The sequence below is a fragment of the Brachyhypopomus gauderio genome, chromosome 15 (genome assembly GCF_052324685.1).
Source record: "Brachyhypopomus gauderio isolate BG-103 chromosome 15, BGAUD_0.2, whole genome shotgun sequence".
Classification (NCBI taxonomy): domain Eukaryota; kingdom Metazoa; phylum Chordata; class Actinopteri; order Gymnotiformes; family Hypopomidae; genus Brachyhypopomus; species Brachyhypopomus gauderio.
This window is the reverse complement of record NC_135225.1, coordinates 9,627,272-9,650,662: the sequence shown is the minus strand read 5'-3', so window position 1 is coordinate 9,650,662 and position 23,391 is coordinate 9,627,272. Positions and strand designations below refer to the sequence as shown.

At 46.2% G+C, this 23,391-nt stretch overlaps 1 protein-coding gene across 1 annotated transcript in view; it reads left to right on the top strand.

Moving 5' to 3' along the window:
• The window catches only part of dntt (deoxynucleotidyltransferase, terminal), an 81,309-nt gene that overhangs the window by 24,085 nt on the left and 33,833 nt on the right, over nt 1–23,391 (top strand). The window contains exons 7-8 of the mRNA XM_076975401.1: nt 1,701–1,833; nt 18,852–18,954. Coding sequence (XP_076831516.1) covers nt 1,701–1,833; nt 18,852–18,954 — 236 coding nt within the window. The remainder of the gene's footprint in view (nt 1–1,700; nt 1,834–18,851; nt 18,955–23,391) is intronic.

Genomic DNA, 23,391 nt, shown 5'->3' with positions numbered 1-23,391 from the left:
CGAAACGCAGCGCAAGCACTCCCTCATCAATCAGGCAGCGGAAAAGGCCAGCCGCCGAAAGGCCAGCCTCGCTCCCGATTGGATGCCTTCCGTGACTTATGACCCCTACGCCTTGTTATGTTTCTTAGAAATGTACATTGCCTGACTGGTGACAAGCAGTTAGGAGACTGCAGTGCCATATCTTTAATCTGAGTATGTAATAGCAGGTTGTATTCTTAATTGCCAATTGTTAAGAAAATCTGTTATGAGGTGAAAGTTTAATGAGGCTCTGTGTTTTTTTTAACCAACACTATACATACTGATTTTTAATAGACACTACTAGTTTTCCTCATATGCAAATGCATAGACACACATGTGCGCGCGCACACACACACACCCACACACACACACACCCATACACATACACAGGCACTCATTTGCAACCTGCTGGCCTATAAACAAGCTAGCTCCTAAACAATTATGCAGATTGAGTTGAGGATCTTTCCTGGAAATATACGAGGTGCCTTAGGGGCAGCGAACATGAATAGAACGGGATTTCTTTTTGCACATTTTTCTAAGAATATGCAGTAAGGGCAGTAAGGGAGTTTCCGTTAAATTAAAACTACTCTAATCAAATGTGATGAAAGATCTATAAAAGGAAAACTATTGAGCCTGCATGGCATTATGAATAGGTTTCAATATGAACATTGGTGTAATTTCAGGTTCGCTGATTTGAACATGCTCCATGCTAGGCACATAGTGTTTTTGGTACAACATAATAACCACTGTATCTTTACATAATATTAAGAACTAAACTAGATGTACGTTTATTTTAAAAATATTTAGGCCTGCTAATGGCATTTCAAATCATACTATCACTGTCTTGCTTTAAAACTCAGCGCTGTTCTGTATGTGTGTAACAGACTTAGTTTGAATGGCAGGTGCCTACAGGGCCTGCATATGGGGAGCTGACCCGCTGAGGTGATGAGCTATGTAACGTCGGAGACCAGTCTGGAGGAGTAGGAAGGCTACACTGATAGCTGGGGTTAACTGGGTTTGACTCTAATAGAGATTAACAGTACTGACACATTTTCAGACCTGGTAGAAAAAAAAGAGCACCAACAGTGCTTGGGAAATGATCAAAAGTGTAAACTGCATTTTTTTCTGATTGGTAAAGAGATTATTAATGTGCCTTGAATATTGAAATTAAGAAGTCTTGTGTGGCCGTTAATCTGCTCTACGTCAGCCTCTAAAGGAAATTAAGCAACATTGAAAGCTTATTCATCCATTGTGTACATCAGGAAATGAATAAGTATGCCAGTTTGTCCTAAAAATGCCCATCTGGCCCTCTTGTTTCAGGATTTAGCTAAATATGAACTAGCTGCACTCTATTCAGAAATAAACAGTCCCTTGGTGCATTGCAATTGACACAACACTCCATGTGCCCTGAGTAGTAGTTCAAACTTGCCTTGATAATATTATTCATGTACTGCAAATGTTGCATGTAACTGTGCTCTCAGATCTTGGTGTAGTGTGCTTTGTTAGTGTTTGGTATTCGAGAGCTTATGCCCTCAGATTTACATTTTAAAAGAGAAAAGAATAATAGAACTTCCCACCTATGTTGTGTGGACTGCTGACCCATTGTTAAAGAGTTCAATTATTAGCGTATCCATCCATCCATCCATCCATCCATTAATGCACTGTCATTCATCTTTTCCCAGGATTCCTGTACTATGAAGACATCTCCAAGCCGGTAAGCAGAGCTGAGGCCAAAGCAGTGGGTTGTATAATAGAAGATGTTGCCAGCTGTTTCGGTTCAGGTGTCACTATCACTTTGACTGGAGGCTTCCGCAGGTAAGCAGTCTGAGACGGCGGCCAGGTGTCTCTGTTTGTCCTCTGCTGTGGGGGTTACATTAGCTTCATGTACTGCACAATATGTCAGGTTATTTTATATCACTCATATAAACCACAGTCTTCAATATTATTAAATTGTGTTTTTTTATTGTCTACAGTGATGCCACATACTCAGTTTGTATTTGACAACTGTGTGCAGCTCATACAAAGTTGAATTAGATTAAACACGAGCTGTATTAGATTAAGTATAACATACTATAACAAGTAGTGCATTAAATATCCCTATAAAATGTAATTTATCCTTGAGCTCACAATTGGAAATTCGTAATTATTTACTCAAGCCAAAACAAATGCAGAGTTACCAACAGTACAATTGTCAGGGCTGGCTCGGATGCCGTGCCTTCTACCTCCACAAGAGGCACCCGAGTCAGTCCTAGACTTAATTGGCGCAATCAGCAATGATCCGTTTCACCTGTTGCCATGGCTTCTTAAGGAAGCTTGTAGAGACGGATCATTGCTGATTCGTTTTGGTCATGCCGGTACGCTGTCAGCCCTTCTCTGTTTTCTCTGGTGTTGCATTTTGTTGTAAGGTGTCTCGCCACCTTAATCTCTCACTTAACTATACTTATTCGAGTCTCTATCTCCTGCGCCGCTTACTGCCCCCATCTCAAGTTTTCCTCCAGCTATCTCTCTTCCTATCCGTTACTCTTTTATTTTGGGAAGGGTTTTTGTTTTGTTGCGGCGTTCGCCTGCTGCCAGTCTTCCCCTGGCGTCCTTAGTTCCTTTGTCACGCGTTGAAGTTATTCCGCGTTCTTTCCGTTGTCTTTGTTATTTTCTCTCCCGTGTGTTCACGGTTTTGTTTATTTTTACGCGTCGAGTTTTCCACGTCCTTTTAGTTTCGTTTTCACGCGTTGAGTTTATTCCGCGTTTGAGTTTCGTTTTTGTTTGCCTGTGTGCATGTTTTCGTGTGCACACAGTTTGGCTTTGCTGGCTTTATTTCCTGCCTGCTTTATACGGCACTTGGGTCTGCCTCTCCCTACGTTTTCTGACGCGGTGTGTGCCTGGTGTACACCCCGCGTTACAGAACGAATCAGCCATAAACATGGACCCAGCCATTTCATGTGTAACAGCTCCACTGAAAGCTGCAGTCACCAACCAAGGGCTAATGCTAGACAACCATGATCAAACGCTCCGACAAATCATGGAGCATTTAAATAAGGTGGCTGCAACATTACAGACACTGAGTAATTCACCTCCTATAAACTCAGTCGAAGCACCTGCTGCCACGGCTCACTCCGTGACAACTGTTGTTACCGCCCCCAGCCCGCTACTCGGGGGATCCTGATGGATGTAGGGTTTTTTTATTGCAATGTACTTTAGCATTTGAACAGCAACCCTCACGCTTCCCTACTGAACGTGCTAAGATAGCCTATGTGATAGCTTTACTCTCTGACAAGGCATTAGCCTGGGCCACACCCATATGGGAAAGACAGACAGAGGCATGTTCCACATATGAGCATTTTTCCAATGCAATGAGGAGTGCATTTTATCACCCATCATCAGGGGGAGTTAAAGGTCCTCGTCTGTTGCGATTACGACAGGGTAAATGGTCTGTGGCAGATTACTCACTCGAGTTCAGGACACTGGCTTCAGAGAGTCGATGGGGTCCGGAAGCTCTCATGTCCATTTATCAGAAAGGGTTGTCTGAGGAACTTAAGGACGAGTTGGCACTCCGTGATCCCTCAGCTGATCTCGACACGCTGATAGCACTCACCGTGCGCCTTGATAACCGATGTCGGGAACGTAGATGTGCAAAAAAGTTACAGCGTCATGACATGACTCCTATGGCTGAAGTCATGCGTGCCTCTGATTTGCATGAAGTCAACATCGATCCTCAACCTGTGCAGTCAGGGCATTCACGCCTGTCTCAACAGGAGAGACAGGCACGCCTCCAGGAGGGCAGGTGTCTGTACTGTGGTGGAAAGGGGCACCAACGCACCAGGTGCCCTGAACTACAGAAAAAAGGGGCTAGCCCACTAATAGGCAAGGAGGCTTTGGCGGGTTCTGTTTTAAGTCCTCCTGGTAATGCACTGTACGTCCATGTTTCTCTGTCCTGGCGTGGGTCAGAGAAGAAACGCATGTTGGCCTTTATTGATTCAGGGGCAGCTGCTAGTTTCATTGATGTCTCCCTCGTGAAAGAGTTAGGGATACCTTTGGTTGACCTCGACAGGCCTCTCGCTGTTGCCGCCGTTGACGGACGTGCCTTGAGTTCCGGAGGAATAGCCCGACAGACAATACCTATTGAGATGAACATAGGAAGGCATACTAAACATATTACTTTTTACGTCATTAGTGCCCCTCGTATGCGTCTTATCCTAGGGTTTCCCTGGTTGCAGTGTCATAACCCGGAGGTTGACTGGCTCTCCCGCAGTATCAGGAATTGGGGAATGGTCTGTAAGGAGGCATGCCTGAAGAAACCCCTTGACTCTCCTAACGACCACCTCCCAGATCCCGTGAACCTGTCTCAGGTTCCCACAGAATATCATGACCTCAGTGAAGTGTTTAGCAAGCAAAAGCCAGCTTCCTCCCTCCTCACAGGGCTTATGATGTAGCTATAGAACTGCTACCCGGGGCTAGCCCCCCTAGGGGCCGTCTCTTTTCACTGGCCGCCCCGGAACGCAGAGCTATGGAGGACTATATAAGAGAGGCGCTCGCTGCGGGTTTTATTCAGCCCTCCACATCACCTGCCGGTGCAGGCTTCTTTTTCGTGGGAAAAAAGGACGGGGGGTTAAGGCCGTGCATTGACTATCGCGGACTGAACAAGGTGACCGTGAAAGACCGTCATCCGCTACCCCTTTTGGCCACGGCTTTTGAGGCACTCCAACAAGCCACCATTTTCACCAAATTAGATCTTCGTAGTGCATACAACCTAGTCAGAGTCCGAGAGGGTGATGAGTGGAAAACCGCTTTTATCACTCCCTCGGGTCACTACGAATATCTGGTGATGCCGTTTGGTCTGATGAACGCTCCGGCAGTGTTTCAGCGTTTTATAAACGAAGTGCTTAGGGAAGCTCTTGATAGATACGCATTTGTTTACCTGGATGATATTCTCATCTATAGTCATTCTGAGGCTGAACACGTTAAACATGTCCGACGGGTCCTTCAACTACTGCTAGAAAGCCATCTGTATGTCAAATTAGAGAAATCCCTCTTCCATGTTCGGGAGGTGGCTTTTCTAGGATACCGGATAGCTCAGAACACCCTGGCTATGGATCCGTCCAAAATCCGGGCAGTCGCCCAGTGGCCATCTCCTACCTCACTACGGCAGGTCCAGCGCTTCCTAGGGTTTGCTAACTTTTATCGCCGGTTCATTAAAGGGTTCAGTACCTTGGCAGCCCCTCTCATCAACCTCACAAAAAAACCCTGGGTCCTTTTGTGTGGTCTCCTGAGGCTCAACAATCCTTTGATATGCTTAAAAAACAGTTTACGTCCGAGCCTATCCTACGTATGCCCGATCCTGACCTGCCATTCATTGTTGAGATCGACGCCTCTGATTACGGTGTGGGTGCCATTCTGTCCCAACGGTGCGGGACCCCCCAGAAAAGCTGCATTCATGTGCCTATTTTTCACATCGTATGACGCCAGCTGAGCGGAACTACGACGTGGGAGACAAGGAGTTGCTTGCTGTCAAGCTGGCATTGGAAGAATGGCTTAACCCCAGGCAGGCTAGATGGTCACTTTTCTTTAGCCGTTTTGACTTCACTCTCTCTTATCGACCAGGCACAAAAAACACCAAACCTGATGCGCTCTCTCGTCAGTGGGAGTCGCCACCCGAACATGCCGAGCCTAGCACCATCATACCTTCCTCCAAATTGTAGCGCCCATCCAATGGGATGTCGATGCGGCCGTTAAACGGTTACTCTCCCTCAATCCTGGCCCGAGCGGGGGACCACCTGGTCGTTTGTTTGTACATCCTAACATGAGAAAGAGAGTGATGGACTGGGGACACAACTCCCCTTTTGCCGCTCATCCGGGGTTCCGCCGCACTCTTGAACTCCTGCAACGAAGGTTCTGGTGGCCCGGGATGGCACAGGAGGTGGGAAGTTTCGTCTCGGCCTGTAGGGTATGCGCTCGGAACAAGGTCTCTCACTCTAAGCCACCTGGTCTGTTGCGTCCTCTCCCAATCCCGTCCAGGCCGTGGACCCATGTGGCCCTGGATTTTGTCACTGGATTGCCCCCCTCGCGGGGCAACACTGCCATCTTGGTCATTGTTACGACCCCACGATGTCATGGGTCTAGGTTTGGGGTGTGGGGCCTTGGTACGGCGGTGCCAGTTGGCCTGGCGCAAGGCCCGTAAGGCCCTGTTGTCGGCCTCGGCTGGTTATCGCCGTCACGCGGACAAGCACCGTCTTCCTGCCTTGTCCTTCCGCCCAGGGCAACGTGTCTGGTTGTCCGCCAAGGACCTCCCGGTCCGGGGAGGGACTAAGAAGCTAGCCCCTCGCTACTTGGGGCCCTTCAAAGTGGAGAGACGCATCAATCCCGTTGCTTACCGGCTGGTGCTCCCTCCTTCCATGCGAGTTCACCCGGTATTTCATGTCTCCCGTCTCCGCCCGGTCCTGTGCAGTTTGCCCCGGGCTCCAGCGCCACCGGCGCCCCGCATGGTTGACGGCGGTCCGGTTTATACCGTCAGTCGTTTGTTGGATCACCGGCGCGTTCGAGGACGGGACCAGTACCTTGTCGACTGGACGGGTTACGGACCCGAGGAACGTTCCTGGGTTCCTGCCTCTCGCATTGTTGACCGGTCCCTGATTCGCGACTTCCGACGCGACAGGGCGGTTCATTTGGGCCCGCGGGGTCTCGGGCCTAGAGGGGGGGGCTCTGTCAGGGCTGGCTCGGATGCCGTGCCTTCTACCTCCACAAGAGGCACCCGAGTCAGTCCTAGACTTAATCGGCGCAATCAGCAATGATCTGTTTTACCTGTTGCCATGGCTTCTTAAGGAAGCTTGTAGAGATGGATCATTGCTGATTCGTTTTGGTCATGCCGGTATGCTGTCAGCCCTTCTCTGTTTTCTCTGGTGTTGCATTTTGTTGTAAGGTGTCTCGCCACCTTAATCTCTCACTTACCTATACTTATTCGAGTCTCTATCTCCTGCGCCGCTTACTGGCCCCATCTCAAGTTTTCCTCCAGCTATCTCTCTTCCTATCCGTTACTCTTTTATTTTGGGAAGGGTTTTTGTTTTGTTGCGGCGTTCGCCTGCTGCCAGTCTTCCCCTGGCGTCCTTAGTTCCTTTGTCACGCGTTGAAGTTATTCCGCGTTCTTTCCGTTGTCTTTGTTATTTTCTCTCCCGTGTGTTCACGGTTTTGTTTATTTTTACACGTCGAGTTTTCCGCGTCCTTTTAGTTTCGTTTTCACGCGTTGAGTTTATTCCGCGTTTGAGTTTCGTTTTTGTTTGCCTGTGTGCATGTTTTCGTGTGCACACAGTTTGGCTTTGCTGGCTTTGTTTCCTGCCTGCTTTATACGGCACTTGGGTCTGCCTCTCCCTACGTTTTCTGACGCGGTGTGTGCCTGGTGTACACCCCGCGTTACAACAATGGCCAGTGTTTCATCTTCAAATGTTTTTAAAACGTCACTCATAAGGACTCCAATCAAATCTCTTTTCAGTCAGTTTAGTCAGTAGATCACCAGTGACACAGATAATTACTTCACCATGTGAATTAAAGGAATTATTTGTTGAATTCATTATTTGGGGAATCTGTTAAAATAAAGGTGTCAGTGAATGGCAGGTTGTCAGCTGCACAGGCTCATCAGACACCAAATGAACTGAAATGGCATTGATCCCAGCTGTGCAATGTGTGGTTTTGAGCTGAAGCTGTGATTTGATCCACAACTGCTGTATGCCTGTCACGTAGGGCAACGCCCCCTCTCGTAGCTGCCACTCTGGGTTCCCTTATGTCCATGTTCCCTGCCTGTTCATCCCGCCCAGCTCGTTTGTCTTCGTGATTCCTCGTTTGTTACCACGCCCCTGTATTATCGTTCACACCTGTCCCTCGTTTTCTGTCCCATGTATATAAACCCCTGAGTCTCCCTTGTCCTTTGTCTGGTGTTTTGATTGTTTTGGACGTTTATCTGTTGGATCATTATCCCTGGCCTTAGTGTGTTCTTGTTTTTGATTCATTGTCTGTTCTCGTGTTTCCCCTGTCGTCGTTATGCCCGTGTTCGCCTATTATTCGGACTGCCCTCCCGTTATTGACCCTGCCTGGCTCAGCGACGACGATTCTGGTATTCCCTTCAATAAATCTCGCTCTTCTCAGCGATTGTGTCCGTCTTCTCGCTCCGGGGCGCGAGCCTCTTTACATAACACCAGACCCATCAAGGACACAGCGAGAGAGCGAGACTCTGGTGAGTTCAAACACTGTGAATGGATGTCGGCTGGTTTAATCCGGTTCGACTCTCCGGTATTTCAGTGCGAACAAACCAGAGACAGGAATACCCCTGGCGCTGCGGGTACAAGGAAGTCTCGTCGCCGACCAAAGAAAGCGCAGTCTCTTTTTACTGGCTTTCGCGACGAGACTCCATCTGAGCGCTGTGTGTCTGCCCGGTTTTGCGAACACGACGGGGAAAAACCTCCTGTAGTGCGAGCAGCGGGCAGACGGTCTGAGCGCACAGACAAGTTTTCGCTTAACCCTCGGTTGACTCTCTCTGATCACCGCGAGCTCCCGGCGCCTCAAGGGAGGCGGAGCCGCAGCAGAGAGAGCAACCGAGGAGCTTCTGTGTCTGTGTGTTCTGCCAGGCTTGACCCGGACCCGGTGGAGGAGGACCTCCCTCTGCTGATCCCAGAAGCCGCTCCCCGAAGGCCCCCCAAGAATTTTTTGGGGGGTCGCAGTAGCCACGCACCCCGGGAGTGGCTGGCTCGGACCTGGGATGACGTCAGCGCGGCGGACACGCCCCCCGGTGACGTCAGTATGGCGGACACGCCCCCCGGTGACGTCAGTATGGCAGACACGCCCCCCGGTGACGTCAGTATGGCGGACACGCCCCCCGGTGACGTCAGCCCGATGGAGGTTCCGCCCCCCGGTGACGTCAGCCCGATGGAGGTTCCGCCCCCCGGTGACGTCAGCCCGATGGTGGTTCCGCCCCTCGAGGACGTCAGCCCGATGGTGGTTCCGCCCCCCGAGGACGTCAGCCCGATGGAGGTTCCGCCCCCCGAGGACGTCTCACCCACGCCGGTTCCTGTCTCCGCGACCCAGGAGGGGTCGTCCTTGCCGGCTCCTGTTCCCGCTGCCTGCCTGCCGGCTCCTGTTCCCGCTGCCTGCCTGCCGGCTCCTGTTCCCGCTGCCCGCCAGCGGACCCCGCCTGTCCCCGCTGCCCGCCAGCGGACCCCGCCTGTCCCCACTGCCCGCCAGCGGACCCCGCCTGTCCCCGCTGCCCGCCAGCGGTCCCCGCCTGTTGCCCTTGAGACTGTGCTGCCCCCTGTTGGGCATGGACTTTGTGTTCCCCCTGCTCCGCCCTGTGCCTCCTATGTTCCGTTGCCCGTGTTCCCCTTGCTCCCTGGTCCTGTCCCTGGTTTTGTTTTGGTCCCTGTCCCCGTGGTTGTGTCTGTCAAGGTCTGTGTTCCTGTTCCCGTGTCTGTTTCCTGTGGTGTCGTCTCTGTCCCCGTCCCCATGTCTGTTCCCCAAGTTGTCACCCACCTTGTGCCTGTACCCGTCTCTGCTGTTCATGCTGTCTTTGCCTCCGTGTTCTCCTCTGCCCTGTCCCCTGGCCCGACTCCCATGTCTGTCCCCAGTCCTGTCCTGTCCAGTCCTGCTCCTGTGCCTCGCCCTGGCCCTGTCCTGCCCCCCTGTGTCCCGTGTCATACCGTGTCCCGGCCCAGCTCCTGGCCAGTCTCCATGTCCCCTGTCTTTGTCCCTGCCATGCCCCAGGTCCCATGTCCTGTTCTGCCCGGTCCTGTCCCTCTGGTCTGTCCTGTGTCTTCTGTTCCTGTCCCTCGCCGTGTGCCGTAGTTCCCTGTCCTGTCCTGGTCGGTGTCCCTGTCCTGTCTGCCCTTGCGTGCCCCGGAGTGGCACGCTTTGAGGGGGGATTATGTCACGTAGGGCAACGCCCCCTCTCGTAGCTGCCACTCTGGGTTCCCTTATGTCCGTGTTCCCTGCCTGTTCATCCCGCCCAGCTCGTTTGTCTTCGTGATTCCTCGTTTGTTACCACGCCCCTGTATTATCGTTCACACCTGTCCCTCGTTTTCTGTCCCATGTATATAAACCCCTGAGTCTCCCTTGTCCTTTGTCTGGTGTTTTGATTGTTTTGGACGTTTATCTGTTGGATCGTTATACCTGGCCTTAGTGTGTTCTTGTTTTTGATTCATTGTCTGTTCTCGTGTTTCCCCTGTCGTCGTTATGCCCGTGTTCGCCTGTTATTCGGACTGCCCTCCCGTTATTGACCCTGCCTGGCTCAGCGACGACAATTCTGGTATTCCCTTCAATAAATCTCGCTCTTCTCAGCGATTGTGTCCGTCTTCTCGCTCCGGGGCGCGAGCCTCGTTACAATGCCTTCACTGGACACAGCACTCAGGGATGGACTGTGTGAATGTAGTAAGGGTTTAAAGGGCCGTTCTGCTCCTTGAATTGATCAGCTGAGCTCTATGGCTCATTAGAGAAACCCGGCAATCACGTTCACATTAATATCCACAGCATTTAGCAGATACATCTGTCCAGAGCAACTTATAATAGTGTTTTTTAGGTGGGTTTTCAGTCTACAATTAAGACAGTAAGAGACTGTTCCTTTGAAAATGTATTTGCTCCTTAAGTGACACTGAAGTGTCCACTTGCATGAATAGAAGAAAAGGCAGATATGTTGCCAATATTATGTACTCTGACATATGAGCTTCCATAAATGAATGCTATGATTTTTAGTGTGCGATTTCTCACATAATGTGTTTGAGACAGCTGCTGTCTTAGGTGTTGGTTTAAATGCACTTTAAAGATGCTTAGTACTCAGATGCTCTCTGCAGGAGTTTTTTTTCTCCAAACGCCATACTGTTTTTACTAATTAGCAAGTGTTCTTACCCAAAAGGAGACACCAATTAATTAAATCAGATGTTGCATATTTGAGTCAAATACCTGTATACACTTTAAACTTTGAAGTGTTTGTGCCATATGTGTACAGTATGGCACGTGGCTTTTGTTTAATAGAATGTCCATACTCACTATGGATTCATCTGAATTCAAACACTGGATGTCAATCAGGTGTTCACTATCAGTTCTGGAGTGAAGCTGTCTCATAATGTTCAGTGTTTCTCTAACACACCTGGCTCAGCTAATCAGCTAATTATGTGTTTTCAAATAATCAGCAATGATCTGAGCAGGAAAAACAAAACGTGACAACACATATTTCTTGTCCAAATCTTGATAAATGCAACAAATGCACTTTATCTATTAGTACAAATGCCAGACAGTAAATCATAAATACATTATGATTCCTCTTTACATTCATTTGGAGATTTCATTGCCTTTACATATGATACAGAAGAATAATAATCCTTTAATGTAATTTTAAAGGATTACTCGTTGTCCTCTCAATCCTTACAAGACTGCCCTGTTGCCCCGCTGACAAACTTGCCTGTGTGCCACTGCCTGATGGGCACAGGCGTACCCAGTCCCACGGCTCGTCATTATCATTTGTTAGACTTTTTGTCATGTAAAGTGTTTCTTGTCGTGTCCTTGGGCTCTTGGTCCAGCCCAAAGGGAAGGGAAGCATACACCAGGCTGGATGGAACAATCACACGCAGCACCACAAGCTTTTACATCTCTCCACTCTTCTGCTTTGTTCTCATCCATTCCCTCTTACCTCCTGGACATTTTCCCCTATATTTCTTCTTTTGTTCCGTTCTTTCTCTGGGTCTGCGACTACTGTGAGGACTAAGATGTTCGAGTTGCTGGTGGTTTTTGATCTGAAAGAACTTTCGCTTTCATGGCTGTGGTCTGCTGTAAATTATTCAGCAGAAAGCTGTCTTGAAGGACAGAGTACCTCTACACCTCTCCTTATTGTGAGTGACAAACCTTCTGTTGTTTATGCAGCCCCATATTCTCCAAGATCCTTCCTCTTGCCTCTAGTGAAATTGGTTCAGGGAGAAGAACTCTGGCTGGCTAGAAACTGTCTGCTGTCTCTGCCCAGTGACTATCCACAACTTCACCAGCCCGGCACGATCATGTTATGCTTTAAGATATGTTTTTAATATCCTCCCATGCCACTTGGCGATGGGAACTGTGTAGACTATATAACAGGTATCCAGGTTTGTTGGATCAATGCAGCAGTGTTTGTAATGCTGTAAAATGCAGCTGTCCCCTGGAAGTCTGCTTCGTAGACCATTTCTGTCACTTCTGTCACTTAAAATGCAATGATTTGGCTATACAGGAGCTCTGCACCCACAAGTTAATATGTGAAGCTTTCTATGTCTCCTAATACTTGCAGGCTATCTGAAACTAAAAAATAAGGTGCCTGAATTTCCCAGTATACAGTCAGTGTCTTAAAAAAGAAAAAAAACGTCTACTATCAGGATGCACTTTTAAGAACTAAACTTGGAAATATTTGTGCATGTGCAAACAATCGCCCATTTATGCACAGGGAGGCAGCCGCTAGGTAAACTAGGACTTCCACCCCCACCAAAGGGGCTTTTACTCGATGTGCAGCGAGCTTGGCGTTCCTGCCTTATCGCCATATGTCTGCATGTCTGTCAGGAGAGCGTGTCAAGGCTCTGCTGATGGTGCTGACTTTATTCCTATTGAAGGGACATCTGTGCAAGAGATGCTCACAGATGAGCATGAAGAGGATTAAAAATAACCATGAAGCCGTCTGCGCTGTCAGTGCAGTCTGAAAAGACTGCCAGGCGTCACCAAGAAATCCTGCGCGTTTAACTCTGTCACTGTCGTATTTTAGCACACCATCGTTCGTACGCTTCATAACAGGTCACGTTAGTGGTGGCCTTCAAACACCGGTTTGACACTGACTGAGCACCTTGACAAATGTTTTAGCAGTAGTTTAATTAGACTAGCTTTATTGCTGTGCCTTTGGAAGATATTTCTCAGTATCTCTTTCTGAATTATCTTCTATGGCTAAGCCAGTGACTAGATGTATTACTGCTGTCAGACCATGGACAAACAGACCATTAATTGTCCATTTCTCACAGTCTTTTAAAGAAATTTCTTTTACCTGTGAGGTCACGAAGATATAGAACATTAACTAGAGCTTTTATATTCACCCTTAACTCCCACTGTTAGAAGTTTGATGTCAGCTTTATGTCGGACCCATTGGCATAAACGTTTTTTATAATTGATACATTTTAGGACATTATTAGAACACATAGTATAATTTCCAAGATGGGAAATTATTTTCATTACGTTTCCCCGGACCTTATTGCGTTCAGGGTATCTGTCATCCTGATCATGAATCAAGTTGGGAAGATTAAACTGCTGACCATACACTGTGTTATTCATTACTTTACCTCACGATTACTCATTACCAGTAGTGGACGAAGTACACAAACCACATACTTGAGTTAAAGTACAGATACCCAAGGTAAAACATTACTCCAGTGCAAGAAGTCCCCCGTTTAATCCTCTACTTGAGTAAAAGTTCAAAAGTATTGGCCTTTAAATGTACTTAAGTACTGAAAGTAAGAGTAAAGGCTCTAATATTTAGCACCATGCCTTGCGTGTAAAACCTGTCAAAATAGAATTTGTTTTCTAATGTAAAGAATGCTTAGTTACATGCCAGTTTTCGGTTGTGTACTTGCAATAGCATACTTAGCTAGCTAGTTAACTAACCATGTATACAATGCTAATGTCGGACTTGTTTTAACATACACAAAGAAACCGTTTGTTCCTATTGTTGGATTTCTCATTAATATAAAAAAATATTCACGCTGTAGATTTTAATTATCCAATAACCTTTTGTCATTGAAATTTGAACCTTAGTAGTGAGCATGAACAGCCAGAGGCATGGGTAAGATATCAAATAAAATAAAGTTTGATGTTAAATAAACTAAAATTAAGTTAAATAAATGATTATTAAATAATAGTTATATAATAAATAGTGGATAAATAATGGATTGATCTAGAGATCTGTTACAAAGGCGTCTGCAAGGGAGAGCTAACCTCCCCTATAATCTTTATACTAACTACCACTGGCATAGATTAACAGGCATAGATTAACACAAGGGCAAAGGAGACGACATGTGTAAGGAAATGGTTCTCACTCCCATAAAGAAGAAGCCATATTGTATCCATATTATGGACACCATAGAATTCATGACAGACCTATTGGCTTGATTGCCCAGTGTGCCGCTAACCTGCTACCGGGGTGAATAAGGAGAGCACAGCTGGTGATGATGGCAGCGTGAAAGGGAAGTAACTAACGCACAGCAGGGCACCACAGCTTCAGAACAGTGATCTCATTTTCTCTATTCAAGGTGTTGTTGGTGTAGTTCCATGCAGAGCAGACTTCCAAGCCTATATTTATCTGTTTTTTTTTTTTTTTTTTACTATGTCATGGACTTGTAAATACATATGTATGTTTCATATATGCAATACAGAAAAACCTGAATTATTTATACTTTCCCCCCCGAGCAACACAGGAAACGCATTGCAGGAAGAAACAAAGTGTTTTGGGCAGTATTGTGTGCCTGTAACTCTTTTTGAAAACCCCACCAATCCCTGTCATGCTATTGTGTCTGGCGATTGTGCTAGATGCTTCATTTATAATAATGCAGAGTTGTTGGTCTGTACTCTGGATAGGATGAGGCAGAAGGAGACAATGCCATCTCCGCTCTCTTTTCTTGCTGGTGAGGTCTGATTCAATAGGTGTGTGCATCTAAGGTAAAAATCTGAACAAACGTACAACTCCCCCCCCCCCCCCACCCCTCACAAAGCTGCTCTTCTTTGTAAACTTAGATAAGCTTTATGTCTTCAAATGAACTATTTCATTTTCTAGTAGACCAAAGATTAAAGGCACAGTAAATTAAAGTCCAAAACACATTAAAGAAAATGAATGATGCTTATTAATAATACACAGTTTTATACACTATTGAGAACCAAAAGGCTATAGTCCACTTTTTTTTTTTTACACAAAACCTTTACAAAAGAATGATATTGCTCTCTCTTTCCCCCTGGATGCTATTAAGAGCAAATAGTTTTTTTTTTCACCCTCATTGCTTTTAAGAGCAAATACATTTTCTTTCCCTTGGATGCTGTTAAGAGCAGATATGTTCCCTGTGAGCAACTCAGTGGGTTTTGCCTGAACAGCAAAAGTTGCGGCAGAGCGGGAAATTCTCTGCACGTCTATGTGAGGATGAGGAGCGAGTTTGAACTTGCCACATCATCTTGGCACAGCTAATTGAAAATGGTAGAGGATTTTGATACTTCAGCACTGAAAATGCAGCTTGCATTCACAAGCACCTGTCTCTGGACACACATCTCATGAATTAGTCATAAGCAGGAGGTAAAATGTTAAGTGCAGGCAAGAGGAAGGAAGACTGCTGGAGAATAGCCTTTCCCCTGAGGCTGGGCATCTTGCGCCTACTTCAAACTTTCACCTATTCTAAAAGCACAGGCCGAACTTATATAATATCGGCCTGGGAACCCTACATGTGAATGTCTTGCATCATAGTCTAATATGTAAATCACGATAGAGTTTATGACATGCGGTATGCTGCATAAATGACTTACATAATGATCTTATAATGTGAATAAGCTGCTGATGACTGTTGACTAGTAAAAAACAGAAGTTTAGTCCAACTACTCCATGTCAGACAGTTGATGGATTGTGCAGATAAACACAGATGTGATTTAACATAAACGCAGCATGAGGGTTATGATGAGTGGGAAGAGTAATGGCGTCGGTTTTCGATGAAGGCATCAAACCGTTATTTGAGTACAAGGAGACAGTTATCTTTCACAGCCTTTTCACGTGTTGGTTCAAGATGTCTGCAGTAGCCTGATAGCGACATCATCATTCATGCTCTTTCAAGCCTTCCAACAGTGTGTGTGTGTGTGTGTGTGTGTGTGTGTGTGTGTGTGTGTGTGTGTGTGTGTGTGTGTGTGTGTGCGTGCGTTCGTGCATATATGCGTGCGTATGTGCATGCGTGTGTGTGTCTCATCTGTCTGTGTTTCTAGCTGTTTTGTAGGTTCTGACAGACGGGTGGCAGGTTTGATTTAGAATTCCTCAAACAGAAACCTTGTCAGCTTTAAAATCTTCAAAAGTATGTTTCATATCTGTGGTGCTGTCTGCTCGCCCCAGATCATGTCTTATTTCACAATGACTCCATTTACATGGTTGTGGTTTAAAAGCCCTGCTCAGGAACAGCTGAAATAGTGATCTAGGCGGACTTTGCTCAGAGAAGATTGTAAATGCATGTCTTTCTATGATTTCGAAGGAGGGTACATACAGTTGTTTTAAAAGAATTAAATAACATTTACTTTCCCATGCCTTTCCAGTTACATTCAGGTTTTAAAATCTTGTCAGTTTTAAAATGGTTTGAATGTGCCATAATAACTAATTATTTTATGTCATCTTTTCTTTAAAGCTGACATGACCACCTACAGACTGTACAAACTCTTACTCTAAGATTCTAGAAAGCGTAGCAGGCTGCCTGGCGCACTCAGACATATGTAAAGTGGTCGGAGCCATCTCAGAAAAATAATGTACCCTGAGGCTCACTGTGACAAATCTGTGTCAGAGAAATGTCCTGGTTTATTGCAAGATCCTGTGTACTCCAGTGATTCTAGTTCCAAGTTACACAAGTTATGCTTGCTGCTACACATATGCATTGGGCAGACACTCATGTTACAGAGGTAAACGAATGTAGTGTTAGGAGGCTGCCCAAGGTTTCTTATTGGTATAGCATGTCCAGATGGGAGATTTCACCCCACAGGTGAGGCAACACTGTTACCCACTGTGGTACACTAATACTATACCTATACTGTGCTACACCAATACTGTGCTACACCAATACTATACCTATACTATACTATAGCCAATACACTGTGCTAACCTGACCACTTGAGTTCTGTCTTCCACCTCTCCTTCACCTCCTTTGGTTTTACACTCTGTGACTCCTACCAGTCTGAGGTTGGTATGGTCAACAGTGTTACCCACAGCTGTGAGAAACAGGGACAGATTTGTTTGTATCTGTGCTAGTTTTTCTAATTAAGAGATGTATATGTATATGGAGGAAACTGCATCCATGGAGGAGAAAATGAGGCAGATGCCAGCTTTATAATTGGTCTAGAGTCCGAGTGAGTTACAGATATAACGACCCGTGCTCTAGCAGAAACGATGTTTTCCTTCTTGGCAGCCTGCATAGAGGAAAATGTCACCAAACCAGATCTAAAATCCTACAGTATAGAGCTGTTATTGATGCACATGTGTGTATATCTGCATGCGTTTGAGTGTATGTATATCTTCTTGTGGGTGTGTATATATGCATGTGTAGGTCTGTGGATATCTGCATGTGTGTGTATATCTCCATATGTGTTTGTATATCTGCATGTGTGTGTGTACCCGGCAGCTTTCCTACTGTGCACTCAGATGCTAATGACCTCAAGACCACACTGGTCTTACCACAAACACTCCTTTTGTATAGTTTGATCATCTTACACTGCTGTGCCTGAAAGCTTTTTTCTGGACCACTGAAGAAGCAATCTTTGCATCACCCAAAAATCAGCCCAGCAACACTGGCAAGATGTGCATGTTTCTTGTTTGAAGATGGCTGTGCTCAAGCAAGAGTGTTGAACTGTTAAATCATAATAACTGTTGGTCAGAAAAGCCTATATCAACCGATCATGGAACTGCGTGTCATGAAGGCTTGAATTAAAATAGCAGCTTGCACATGGTGCAACCTGACAGTTCACACTGCACTTCTGTGATTCAACCCCAACAGCGAATGAGGCGAAAACATTTTGAACTGTAAGACGCAACTTACCCATATTGTAGGGTGCCCAAATGTCCGTGTTTCCTGGGACATGTCCGTATTTCACGTCCTGTCCCGGGAGTCCAGGGTTTTTTTTTTTTAAGTGAGAAAATGTCCTGGTTTTTAAATGACCTTCATTGGACCATTAAAATTTACAGGACTAATCCCTGAGCCGCGTCAGTGAGGGCAGCCCTGTTCTTAATCAGAATGTAGACAGCGTGACTGTCAGTACGCAACATGCAACATCCCCCCCCCCCTGCTCTAAGGTGTCCTGGTTTTCCCAAATTAAAATATGGTCACTCTACCATATTGTCTGCTAGCACTTTTTTCCCCATTCTTGAATTGTCTTGCCCCATCGGTCAAGGCGACAGAAGACGGACGCAGCAAAGCAGAAGGTGGATGTTTAAATTCACATTTTGACACAGTTGGGAGCTCGCGTGCCTTTGATGGGTGCTCGTCGGAGCCATTTTTGCAGTGTTGCACAGTGTAAAGCAAACCTGAGATCACTGGGCCTCCAGACCCTAGAGCTATTTTACACAGAACTTTGATTCAGCCGTGCATCTTCTGTGGTTGAAAAAAAAAGGCAAAACAACTTTTAAAACCTTTTTTCTAGCCAACTTCTGAGTGCCTCCTGCCTTACTCTGTACCCAACGGGGCCCGATGCAACGGATCCCCATTACCGTAAACGTGAAACAGTGACAGTCATAAAGGAAATGAGAGCCTGGGCAGCTGCAGTGCAGAGGGGAACCGAGAGACGCCGAACCTAATGGTGCATTACAAATAGCACGTTTGAATTACGGAAAAAGCCAAAGCCATTACACGTACAAAGTATCCACATAATGTAACTAATGCGCTAAGTTTCTCCAAAAGATATATAGTGTGTCCTCATATTTACAGGGTAGCCATATAAAGACTAGTGTGCCGTCTTATGGAGCTTAATGAAGGTCTGTGATTATATGCACATGAAGCATAAAACATCCTTATGCTGAGTTGACAATTGTACTAAATCTCTCTCTATGTCTTTGTGTGTGTGTGTGTGTGTGTGTGTGTTTAATTACACAGGGGAAAAGAGTTTGGGCATGATGTAGATTTCATCCTTTCCACAGCTGAGCCTGGTAAACAGGATGGACTGCTCCCTGCTGTGATCGACAGACTCAAAAGTCAGGTATGGTAAAAAAAAAAAAAAAAAAAACCTTAGCTTGTAGCCACAACCTCTTCTCATGTAGCCATTAAACGTGCTGCAGTTACATCTGGATTCAGGGAACTTTTTCCATGAAGCTGCACAGAGCAGAATATTGGTCACATGCACCATGTCGGAATGAACCGTGTGCTTATTTCATATGCAAAAAGACTGCGATGGGCTTGTATATGAAACCCAACCTAAGCGCCAAACGGGTGAGCTCCTTTCTTGGGCTTGGTGATATAGGTATCGTGAAATTGAGGCTGTGCTGAAGTGCATGATGGGTATGCTCATGAGCATAAATGAATAATTCATTTCATGCAGTGACAGCTTATGTAATGACAGAGTATAACTGGGAACAAAGTAAAAAAAAAAAAAGTTAAGTGTGATGTGAACATGTCTGAATATTGAAGCGAATATATTTTTAGCAACATTTCACTAATGACAGGAAAGACGGGAGTTTAAAAGGCGTTTCTCCACACCATTCCGCAGGATGAAACCCCCCCCCCCTCTCGCTGAAGTAACAGTAAAGTAATCGGGTATATATCATAACATGGAGATCAGACGCGGAAGCGCTGCTCTGACAACCCCTGACTCAGGGCTAGTGGAGTGTGCAGGGGGAAGCTCGCAAGTGAAGTCTGGATTACAGAATAAAGCTATACATAAAACACCCCAGAAATCGGGGAGAGAGAGACAGGCCTTGAAGTGTGCGTAAACAGTATGCTTCATTAAAGTTTGCCCGATTAAATGTTTCCATCTGGCATTCCACAGTAGGATCTTCGATAGATGAACCTGACTTAACATTTCGAAAATGAGATGTATATGGGCCATGATAAGGTAAATTAATGAAGGCTGTTTACTGCAAGTTTGGAATGTACAGCTCCCCAGCAGGGTCATCTCGGAGTGGTTAATAAAGGAGAACAATGCTATGGATTATAGTGAACCCCTCCCAGGGTTGGAGTTAAGCATGCTGCTTCGTACTGCTCTTTTTTGTTTTTTTTTGTTTCTTCCTGAGTGCGAGTTTAAATCCAAACCCGTCACACTGACATGATGATGTAAACGTAGGCAGGTGAATGATAAGGTAAAGAGTGAGTGTAATCCCACTGGCTGGATATTGAGCAGCTCTCAGGTCAGCCTGAGAATAGGCCTGTGTGTGGAGGACCAGGGTGATCAACTCAGAATTCATCACTCGTGTTCTTTGTCAGAATTTCAGAATGTGGGAAATTCTGGACGCTCCTGATAAGCTAACTCCCAGGTGACCTGTATTTATAACTAGTAAAAAGAATCAATGTTAAGAGAACAGTCTTCACATACTCAGGAGTTCCAAGCGGTTTCTTTGCCGTGCGCCTGTTCAGCCAATTATTCTGCCAATTATTCTGGCGTTAATGTATGAATTAAATCACACAGAGAAAATAAAGTTCAAAGCGTAACGTGACTCTTTGAGTAATGAGTAAAACTATCCATCTGTTACCTATATATATATATATATATATATATATATATATATATATATATATATATATATATATATATATATATACACACACACACACACACACACACACACACACACACACACACACACACATATGTGCTCATTTAAAAAAGTCTGTGATGCTGACTGAGCAGTACTGAAGAAAGATCAATTCCCTTTAATTCTTTTAAAGATGGGCCAAGACTTAGACCTTGGGGTGGAATTCCCACTACAGGGAAGAACAAATCCATACTGTACAGGCCCAGGACCCTTTAACCTAAACCGTCTCACCCTTTACACTATGATGATGTAAATACCCCCAGCTTTTTCCTCAGTGTTTCTCTCTGGAGCGCAAATTAGTTTCTTACAGCAGACTTGCCTGTCTCAAAACAGTTTAGTTAACTGTGCCTAGCTGAAATGTCAGAACACTTTTTCACAGTTCCTGCACCATCACACTCAATTTTATAAACACACGGACCTGAAGTTGCTTGAACAGCAGGTCATATAAATAAATGTGTTGATATAAAAAATATATTTTTGGTGCTTAGTATATGATTGAATGCTAATAATGGTATTAGAGAGTAAAATACCATGTTAGTATTACACAAAAAGTATTTTCTGCTAAACATCAACTGTGATATTCTTATGAAAGTAATGGATGTTTGGTATTATATGGCAGTTTTGCTTCCTGAATGTATGGATTGATAGTGATCGCATTGTGCAGGTGATAGACTGATGAATGAATGAATCGATATGTTGAATAGATGGATAGATTTGTCAAGGTTGAAGGAGTATTCAAGAATCTGAATATATTTTCAGTTAATGAAATGAGTTTGATTGACTAATGAGCCAATTTATTGGCAATTGTAAATAAGGAAAATCTCCAGAAGGCACTTGTAAGGTTTTCAGTGTTGAGCACAGACAGTTCCACCAGTTCAGGAGATGAGATTTTGAAAGGACACTGGTTTGAAAAGACACTCGTGACTGGTTTGAAAGAGGGTTGTCATCACTTTGATTGACCCATAAGCCCACGTCAGAGCTGAATGTCCCCCAGCAGGGTCAAGGGTAGCAGAGAGAGCCCGTCAGGACTCGTCAGGAGACCTCCCATCATCAGCTTCATTATTAAACCGTGGAGGGCCACGTTGAGTCCTTATTAGAAGCTTTTTTTGGAACCTGACAGAGGAGAGGGAAGTGATGAGAGGGAAGGGAGGAAGGGCGAGAAGTTGGTTCATGGTCTTTGTCTTTGGAAGGGGGGGGGGGGGGGCAGTGTGCACAGAAGCAGGCAGCCCTAAATAGCAGAGGGATGGAAGGCTAGAGAGGGGAATGGGGAGAGCGTGTTAAAGAGACTGTGAAAGAGAAAGATGGAGTCACAGTCAGAGAGGAAGCAACAGAGGAGGACAGAGAAAGAGAGTGATGGAGAGGGAGACTTATCCGCAGCACCTGGCCCTTCTGCACTGTGTGTAATGGCGAGGGGGGGGGGGGGGGGGGTGAGTGGGAGGTGTTTGATAAAGCACAGTCAGTGGCAGTAGCTGAACTGGTGATGCTGCTGCCTGCTGGCCTCTCTCTCTGTCATCTCAAAGGTTAAAAATAACTCAGCGCCCGTCTGTCTCTCTCTCTCTCTCTCTCTCTCCTTTCTCTCTCTGACTCTCCCTCTTGCTCTCCTTTTACCACTCAACCCCCCCCCACACCGTCGCTCTCTCGCTCACCTGCTTCCCTTCCTGCTACCTTTGGTCCCTGCTGGTAATTAGCCCCATGCTAGCCTGTTAACTTTTCCTGCCAGAAACTCTGTCTTGCTCCAGAGCTGTCGCCTCCTATGGGGGACGTGGGTGAGGGGGCCCAGCCCCTCGCGCACTGGCGCTGGGAAGCGTGCTTCCGCAGGGCCCCCGAGTGTGGCAGGCCCGCTGATTAAGTGGAGCTACTGGAGGTCGGCGTAAGTCGTGTAACCTTGTCATAGCTGATCTGGGCCCCTGGGGTGGACGTGGCGTCGCCCGGGCTCCACATCGCGCAGAAGCGTTCCGTTGTTTCAGCCTGCGGGAAGGTAAAAATACATCCGGAAAAAAAAACGTCCTTGTGAAAATGGGCTTCTTCATCTTTCATTATTTCTTTTTTTTTTCCTGCAGCTGGATATGAAAGCATAAGTGTGGGGCAGGAGGACGGGCAGCCCGCCGCTCACGCACAGACAGATGAGAGGAGGCTCTGGCCCAGACGAGTCCGCTCACTGCTCGCCCCTGGGCCCTTTCCTGCCTCCGTCTGTCAGTTTGATCAGTGAGGTTGTTGTGTTAGGGATTTGTACCATTTGGTTGAGTGGAACAGTGCAGTTGACCTTCCTAATTCTGCCACTGAATGTCGGGGGTGGGGATATGTGACCTGTAAATAGTGTGTGTGTGTGTGTGTGTGTGTGTGTGTGTGTGTGTGTGTGTGTGTGTGTGTGTGTGTGTGTGTGTGTGTGTGTGTGTGTGTGTGTGTGTGTGTGTGTGTGTGTGTGTGTGTGTGTGTGTGTGTGTGTGTGTGTGTGTGTGTGTGTGTGTGTTCGTCTATGTGCGTGAATGTGTATATGTGCCCTAAGTGTCATGATGTGGTTTACTACTAGAGCTGAGACTCAAGTCAGTTCCTATAACTGCAAAAGTGTGGGGTCAGAAGATCATGACTGTCCCCCAGTGTTCACACTTACTGCAGGGCATTTCACATGTCATGGGTAAATACGTGTGTAATTACCAGCCCTGCTGGACGCAGCATAAAGTAAATTAGAGTAGCAAATGGTATCAGTCATTGTCCTGTACAGTCGAACCTCCTACAGAGTTCAGAGAGTGCTGCGGCTTCCAGGTGAGAGTACGCTGTGCGTGATTGGCTGCCACCTCTCACCGGCGTGTGACTGGATGTAAAAGTGCTGTATGTTAATTGTAAAAGTGACCTTGGGTTCCTTGAAAGGTACTATATACAAACTTCAT